Source organism: Limulus polyphemus, unplaced genomic scaffold (genome assembly GCF_000517525.1).
Source record: "Limulus polyphemus unplaced genomic scaffold, Limulus_polyphemus-2.1.2 Scaffold5660, whole genome shotgun sequence".
Taxonomy (NCBI): Eukaryota; Metazoa; Arthropoda; class Merostomata; order Xiphosura; family Limulidae; genus Limulus; species Limulus polyphemus.
The window spans coordinates 27,387-36,649 of record NW_013671270.1 but is presented as its reverse complement, the minus strand read 5'-3'; the positions used below and the strand labels follow the sequence as shown (position 1 = coordinate 36,649).

Sequence of the window (9,263 nt, the reverse complement as noted above, 5' to 3'; positions counted from 1 at the left end):
CTCTTCTATCCAATTTGCTAACTTATCCACCACACCTACAGAGATCTTTTTTTTTTACAAACCTTTTGTGTGGCATCTTGTCAAATTCTTTTTGAAAACCCAGATACACCTTAACCTCATGTACGTAAGCAGAAAAGTAACCCTTTCAAAGTTACTGTTGTGGTGAGTATCTATTTTGTTAGCTTATGTGAAAATGAAATACGTTTAAAAACATTATAATGATGGAAATAACAAATTTATCTATCTTAGCAAGTTTCTGAAAACCATAGTTTCACACTTCCTTTCACTGAGTGGTAATAACATATAACCAGTAGGTGTGCTAATGCATGGGAAGTTATGTAATATTGGACAATTATGTTTGATGAAAAACAAATGCATGGTTTTTTATGGTTAATTTTTAAAACAAAAATTGGGAATTCTCCAGAAAATAAGTCAAATTTTGTGATCAAGAAATCCTGGAGGGTTTTCATAATACATGTGACAGTAAGACTGACAATTGAAGATTTTGTGTCGGTATAGTGTAGAACAGACATGCCAAACTCAATCTGTAGTTCTAATCTATACAAAATTTGATGTAAAGAATAGTTATTTGATAATTGCATTAATTTCTGAAATATTTACAGGCAGCAAATGCTTTTTTGGCTCAAAGGATATCCAGCATCAATGCCATCTCTGCAGTATGCGAGGCAACCGGTGCATGTGTTTCAGAAGTGGCACATGCTGTGGGAACAGACTCGAGAATTGGTCCAAAATTTCTTCAAGCTAGTGTTGGTAAGTATGAAACACAAATTATATTATATTGAGATTTAACTATTTCCAATCCAGTGTCATTTTACTGACCACTTAACTCTTTGACTACAGGGCTAGATGCATTGCACCTACTACATAACCATGAGAGTAGTGATATTATAAAATTAAGGTTTTTTTTATTAAAATTCTGCTCGTGAATTTTTTCTTTCAAAATGCTGACTATCGAACATGGAAAGTAATTTCGATTTTAAGGTTAAAAATACTTTTCTTCATCTGAAAACTGTCAAATTTTATTTTCGTAATCTTTATAACCTCCTAAGTAAATGTGAAACTTTTTTTTAGAAAAACTTTATATTTTATCTGTTATTTTCTCCACCTTAACACTATATATGGGGTTTGGTAAAATTGACCAACCTCATAAAAAATTAAGAAATACATCTAAATTACCATTTTTTCTTTCTGGAATGACTGCAACTTGCAACAGGAAACCACAGTTGTTTATTCTAAATAACTTAAATCTCATAACAGTATACATCTATTTATATTTAATTAATTTTTTTTACCTTTGAACTGTGTCTAACTAATAATCCTGCCACACAGGTTGTAAATCATGAGATGCACGTGCATTTTAACTTTACTGTATCAAACTCCATAAAACTGACCTTTACGTATCAGATACAATAAAACTGACCATTACAAAGTTCAAATTTCTTACTCTTCTTTATTTTAGTACTAACATACCAGTATTTTGTAAAATACAGTAACATTTCAGTTACCATACATTACATATGTATATATATATATATTATTACTATTGACAAATATATTCTTAAATTTCAGTTATCTTTTTTAAGACATAGAAAAATAAAATAAAAATATAAATCAGAAAACAGCGATATCTACTACTTATGAAGTTTCTTTGTGCTTGTTGGGGAAAAGTATTCAGTTGGATTCCATAGTTTCAAATTACTACTGGGGGTTTCTAATGAGGAAAGGAACAACTGCTAAATTAATTACTTCAACAAAATAAAGAAACAAGTATGAAAACCACTAAAATAAGAAGCCATGATGTAGATAGATTATTTGAAGAAATTATCAAGAAAGGTGCCTCTGTCATAAAAGTTTAAAAAATTACAGCCCATATAAAGAATAAAGGGCAGGAGAACTGTCACATTGATCCACATTTTAAATGCCCGACCTTAACTTAATCCAATTGTTCACCACACCTGACCTGTGTTAATGCAGGAGAACTGTCACATTGATCCACATTTTAAATGCCCGACCTTAACTTAATCCAATTGTTCACCACACCTGACCTGTGTTAATGGATATGCACACCCAATTCTATTAACTCACAAACAACTGCATGCACTAGAAATTTTTTAGTGGATAAAATCAGTAGAAAAATACCAGACTCTAAACTTCTTTCTAGTAGAAAACAATTAGTGCATGATATGATCACAGGAAATGTAAACATTATTCTACATTGTTGTGTTATCCTTCACTTTTTCACCATAAGACTCCTTTGTGTTGGCTCATTTATTGTCATCACTGCATATATATCCTGTGTCCTGTATGTAAGCTTTTGTCTTAATTCCTTTGGAGCGTGAATATAGGTGTTCTTCTTGTAAAATGAGAATTAGAAGTTATCCATGGTTAGCATTTATGTGCATACATTTTTTTCTATATGTGTAATATTTCTGCAATGTCAACTGTGTTCTATTGTAGCTATGATTATAGCTTGGCAGCCAGTAACATTGTAGATCTTTAGCTGTTGGCCTGGACTTTTTCTAACAGTTATGACATGAAATGTCTGAAAGATGTTTTACTAAGAAATTATAACTATTAGGCTAGAAAGAGAGAGTCACATATCAATTTCAGCTGTTTAATTTTATAACATCTTGGATTGAGTTGCTGCAGCACAATTGAATCTGGGTGGATTCTGTACTGCTGATATACCAGATTGTTACCTAGTCTCCTGAATCTGGGTAGATTATGTACTCTTGATATACCAGATTGTTACCTAGTCTCCTGAATCTGGGGGGATTATGTACTGCTGATATACCAGATTGTTACCTAGTCTCCTGAATCTGGGCGGATTATGTACTGCTGATATACCAGATTGTTACCTAGTCTCCTGAATCTGGGTGGATTATGTACTGCTGATATACCAGATTGTTACCTAGTCTCCTAAATCTGGGTGGATTCTGTACTGCTGATATACCAGATTGTTACCTAGTCTCCTGAATCTGGGTGGATTATGTACTGCTGATATACCAAATTGTTACATAGTCTCTTGAATCTGGGTGGATCGTGTACTGCTGATATACCAGATTGTTACTTAGTCTCCTAAATCTGGGTGGATTCTGTACTGCTGATATACCAGATTGTTACCTAGTCTCCTGAATTTGGGTGGTTTCTGTACTGCTGATATACCAGATTGTTACCTAGTCTCCTTTCCCAAACTTGTTAGCTTCAACTACCTTATTTTACATCGTCTTCTGTCTCTCAGCCACCTTCCCCATCCATTGCATGTGAACTTACACACTTCAACTAAGGTGTATGGAAATCATTCCATGTATGCCTTCATTTTATATGATAGGGGATGGTCTTACTCAGTTTAATTTGCACTTACAAACTTAAAGCACACACTTGACAGTTTGGATGATTTGCTCCACTGAGTCATCAGGCTGAGAACTTCTAACATTAATGTTTATTGAATGTTGAACTCATAGTATATCAGGACCTCTTACACCATTGTTAGTGACAGTGGCAGACCCTAGGAGTGTGAGAGGGGAATACAATAGCCAGTAATTTTTGTAAACCATAAAAAACTTTTGGATGTAGATTTAAGTGACAAATATCATAAGGCTCATTTAATGCTGCATTATGCAGAAAAATAAAATGTCCATATTAAACATTACACCAGATAATGCTATATGGATGAAACCACCCCCTTGGCCACCATTATTATTTTGCTGCTGTCATGACTCTTTACATCTATAATAATTTCAGATGTTTCCACTACTGATTGGTAATTTATTTAACACAAGTTTTATCAGAAGTTTAGAAGGTAATATTGTTGAGTTTTAAAACACAAGCTACAATAAGTTGACGATTGATTTTTTTTTCACTTTATGGACTGTCGGATATCTTTAACCCTTTCTGTGAGTTGTCCAAGATAACTTGGGAGCTCTCGATGTGTCATGAAAGTGAATTTGGGTAAACCATTTCTTGCTGTATTTTTAATTATTCGCCCAAACTTACTTGCATGGTATAATTTATTATAATCAGCGCTCACTAGATGGGATTGAAAATGCTGTTTGTGGTAACCTTCATCAGAAACACTGCAGAAAAGCATTTTCATTCCTTATTGTAGTTTCAGATATGTAACATTTATTTATCAAGTATGTTTTGTGCAGTAAAATAATAACACATCATAAAATAACTTAAGACTTTTTTTTCTACTTATTTCCAAAAAAGCCTGACATGAAAGGGGCTAATAAAATATTGGCAACTAACTTTGTGGTTTTCGGGACCATTGATACTTATACATACATATATATATTTTATCTGATGTGATTTTAACATAACAACAACAGCACAGATTTAAGAGTGACTGAAATGTGTAGGTTTTGTTGTTGTTTGTTCTGAGCGAATCAAGACATTGAGCTTGTCTTACCTCACAATGTACAAAGAACTAACCTGAACCCAATAATTTAATTGATTATGATAGTTATTATTTTCTTGGCTTTTGGAGCTGGAGAGCCAGGTTTGAATCTGTATGATACCACAAAATATTTCCAACACTTTCAGCTGTGGGTGCATTATAAGAGTGACAGTCAGTCCCTTAGCACGGATGGTAGGATGATACCTTCCCTTTGGTCTGTTGTAGCGTATAGCCTAAGTAGCTATGCTATTTTATTACACATGTATTTTTCTACATAGTTTTAATGTACTATTTCTTAAGATTTGTCAGCTAATCAGGTGTATTTCCAATTCTTACATTAAGGATGTAATGCAACCTTTATTTAACAGATGGAAACCTTTAATTTGCCTTTAGATTACCATCTCATTATTCAATTGTTTTTGTTTCAGGATTTGGAGGGAGTTGTTTTCAGAAAGATGTCCTCAATCTTGTGTATTTGTGTGAGTGTTTGAATCTTCCTGAGGTGGCCAATTACTGGTACCAGGTAATGTGGGCCAAAGTAATTTCAACTCCAGATAATCATTGTCATAAAATAATTAGCAAAATGTTCTGGATACAGAATCACTCTTAAGGTTAAAATATGATGCTACTTTCTTGCAAGGTTAAATATATATACATATTTCATGTATACTGTTTGGTCAACACCCAAAACATATAAAAAATGCTTATTGATTTCATTCTTTAAAGTACTACAGAGATAATTTTGTTGAGCTGTAAGAACAGAAAATGTATATTATAAAGCTTGTCCTAAAGGATTAAGTGTTTTAGTTCTAACCCTTTCACTGCTGTACACAACTTTAGTCGAGTTCCAGGTAGAGTGCCGAACGCTACTTTAGTCAAATTCCACTTAGAGTGCTGAATGCGACTTAAGTTGAATTCCTGATGTAGTTCCGTTTACCGGTCTGTAATTTACTCCGTGCTGCACCTGCACGGTTTCTAGGCAACCATAATGTAATGTAGTGTAGTTTCCTTGATCGTGGGTGTTATTTTTGTAAAATTCTTGACTTTGGACCCAATTTGAGGGCACTCAACAGAACCATGTCAACAGGTAAACATAAACAAGAGGATGTATTGGGTGAAATAATGCGAGATTCAGACTCAGAATTGAGTAAATTTGGCGATTACAATTTGGAAAACAGTGACACAGATACCGTTAATGCTGTAAGTAATGATAATACACATGATGTAGTGCAAAAGGAAAGTGATGATGATGGTGGTAGCCAAGGGGGCATGGCTGATGGTGATCACGAGTGGGTCATTGATGATGATTATGACAGTTTTATCCCAATTTGGTGGCCAGCTTATGCCAAAAAGCCTGGCTCTGTGGTTCCACCTTTGCCTGATGGTAACCACCTTGTAGATTATTTCTACTTATTATTCCCTCAGGAAGCATTTGAGCTTATTTGTGAAATGACTAACACCTACGCCCTGGAATTATTTGATAATCGGGTGGACCTCCCTGAAAATTTTCGCTACAATGATTGGGTTGAGGGTACTACAGATGAAATCAAAGCCTATGTCGGCTTGCAGATAATGATGGGATTGTGTTCCAAGCCAAAGATTAGTGACTACTGGGCAACTGGGGGTATAGCTCAGTCCCCTGGTTATCAAGATGTACTGCCACGCAATCATTACCAGCTGATCAGTTCATTCCTTCATTTTTGTGAAAATTCTCAAAGGGTTCCACTTGGAGAGGAAGGATATGATCCTTTGTATAAAATTGCTCCTCTTATGAACATTGTGAAGCCACTGAATAAGCAGTATTACATTCCACGTCATGAACTTACAATTGATGAATCAATGTGGAAGCTCAAGGGACAGATATACTTTCAGAAGAACATACCAAACATACCCACAGGGTGGGGTATAAAACTGTAGTCATTGTGTGAGGGCAAGATGGGTTATCTGTTAGACTGGGATGTTTATACTGTGGCACCAGAGCAAGGCTTGGATCATTGTGTTGTTATGAAACTGATGGGCAATAATGGATACTTGAACCTCGGCCACCATTTATATGTTGATAACTTCTACTCCAGCCCTGGCCTCTTTGAAGCCCTCAAGGAACAGGGTACTGGTGCCTGTGGAACTGTTAGATATAATAGAAGGGACTTCCAGAAGAAATTAGGCCAGCAAGGTTACAGGTGAAAAAAGGTAAGGATCTTGTTTATTACAGAAAGGGTGATATGATTGTCTGCTCCTGGCATGACACTACAAGGGTCAACTTCCTTTTGACAATCGATAATAATGGCTACACTCAGAAACAAATCTGTTCCAAGTAGTCAGAGACTGGATTTAGGGATGTGAAAGAGCCAAATGTGGCCTGCAATTACAATGTTTCAATTGGAGGAGTTGACATGTTTGACCAGAGATGTACCAGCTACCCATATGAACACAAATGCAAAAAGTGGTACCATGCAACTTATCACTTCATCAGAGAGGCAGCACTAGTCAACTCCTACATACTGTACACAACTGCCAACCCTAATTCAAAAATGGAGCCACATTCATTCAGGGAAAAGGTGGCAACCAAACTCTGTGCTTCTATTCCTCTCAATAAATTTGGAAGGAAAAGGAGGAGGTTGATGGATAACCAAGAGGATAGGGAGGACTGACTATCAGAGCATCATTTTCCAATGGTTTATTCAGATCCTAAATACAAGCCTAACTGTATAGTGTGCAGTGAAAGCCCTTCACATCCAAAGAGGAAGCAAACCAGACATGGATGCATGAATTGTAAGGATGGGAGGAGGCGATGCCTGCCCATGTTTCTTCTGGACTGCTTCATGAAGTACCACACGGTCAAACATTTCAGACATTAGAAGAAAAAAGGTAATAAAACTATATTATCTTTCCTCTAAAATGTTGTGTTTATTGTCTTAATGTTCTTTTCTAACATTTGCAATATATGTGCATTTTAGGGTGATTTATGGATTTTGAAATAACGCATTTCAAAATAGGCATTTTTCACCAGAAATTCCGGCAGTGAAAGGGTTAATGCCAGTAGCCGTTATTGTTGTTATTAAGAGCTTCTTATTAAAATTAAGAAAACAACAAAGATCAAAATTATGTAACTTAATTTGCATTAATGAAGAGAATTTGGTTTAGAAACCTGATGGAAATATGTTATACTTATAATACGTTGGTAAACATAAAATATGTAGTGATTAGAATGTACTGTGTTATCATAAGTACAAGTTACAGCTTTTACTGTAAAAGACAATTTGTTTTTGGAACAGGTACAATGTTTTGATCACTGATACGATCATTCACAAGTACACCTTAATGACATAAGACTAAGATGATATGAAAGTTGAAAGTAAGGCACAAAAAACATAACATAAGCTCAGTTACTGCTGTAGTTTGAATCAGTAGTTTCATATTGAGCTTACTTACTGAGTAAAGTATTATTTTACTACAAGTTACAGCTTTGTAAAATAAAAATTTGTCTATTTGTTTTACATTGATAATAGTGTTACGACAGCAGAAGTCATGTGATGCTGGGAGCATGTGTGCTGGAGTTTCTGGAAGGATCATGAATTTTCCTGGTAACTCTAGTTTGTTCAAGGCACCCACTTTTTTAGTATATAAGCCTGGTGAGAAAAACCAGCGGAATTGCATAGATAGATAGATTGAAGATACAAATAATTGAGTCAAGCGAACAGTAGGCACCATAAGTAAAGTGTGTGAACCACTGTGATTTATAGCATGTGTTATAAAGGTTGAAAAGTTTAAAGTGACTGTGGAAATTCTGTGTATTAAAAAGTTGTATCGAGAAAGAATAAACTAGTTTTAATTAAGAAAGGACTTGTATCGCTGAAGTTCACCGGAAAGAATTTATACCAGAAATTAACAAACGAGTAGATATGCAACAAATTGGTGTCGGAGAGTGGGACGGAAAAGGAAAAAAAAAAAGAAGATGGAAAGGAGAAGTGGCATATTAAACTACAGCTTAGCACATTTGAAGGCAGCAATACAAGAACGGGAAAAGAAACAAGAAGAGAGACAACAGCAGTGGCAAGAAAACCTGCAACAGTGGCAGCTCGAACAGCAAAATAAACAAGAGAAACTAAAGCAGTGGTTGGAGGAGAAAGAAAATAAACAAGAAGAAAGTCTCCAACAGTTGAGAGAAAGCCAGCATACACAAAGGGAAAAGATTAGTAAATTTCAAAGTCAATTAAATACATTAAAGGACGATTTACTGTCTTTTACAAAGGGAGAATATATTGACCATGGACCTAATCAGCCCCAGACAACAGGAAGCACCTTCCTGACCCTGCAGCTAAACCCTAATGCAGACATCTTCACTCTTGCCAGAAGTCATATTCCAGACATGAGTGTCAGCAATAGGGGTGATCTAGTATGAAGGAAGCCACAGGACTTTGATGGGAAGGCACCATGGGAAGCATAAAGAGCACAATTTGAGCTAAGGTTAGGTTTAGGACGAGAGTCCGTGCTAAAGGGGAGAGCCTGCAAGAGCTGACACAGGATTTGGAAAGTATGGCACACAAGGCCTACCCAACTGCACCACCCGATGTCTTCAAGCTGTTGCTGAGGGATCGGTTTGTAGATGCCTTGGACAGTCCACAACTGAAGATACAAGTAAAGCAAGCACACCCCTCTTCCATGCAGGATGCAATGACCAGAGCTCTCGAATTTGAATCCTATGATAAGTCCAGCACAGAGGTACCAATGTTGGTACAGTCATCAGGATTCAAGGACAGTTTTCAGAGAGGTTTGACGAACTTTGCTGGCACTGTAACAAACCTGGGCACAAGAGAGCTCAATGCCGGCAACTTCAACAAAG

The 9,263-nt window shown here is 35.9% G+C and overlaps 1 protein-coding gene across 4 annotated transcripts in view; it reads left to right on the top strand.

The window, feature by feature from the left end:
* Nucleotides 1-9,263, top strand: part of LOC106472843 (UDP-glucose 6-dehydrogenase-like) — a 56,521-nt gene that overhangs the window by 28,314 nt on the left and 18,944 nt on the right. For all 4 annotated transcript variants that reach the window (XR_002613543.1, XM_013933510.2, XM_022401388.1 and 1 more), the window contains 2 exons: nucleotides 624-771; nucleotides 4,849-4,943. Coding sequence is in view for 3 of the 4 variants with exons in the window: in XM_013933510.2 (XP_013788964.1) it covers nucleotides 624-771; nucleotides 4,849-4,943 (243 nt within the window). In the remaining variant the exon portion in view is untranslated. The remainder of the gene's footprint in view (nucleotides 1-623; nucleotides 772-4,848; nucleotides 4,944-9,263) is intronic.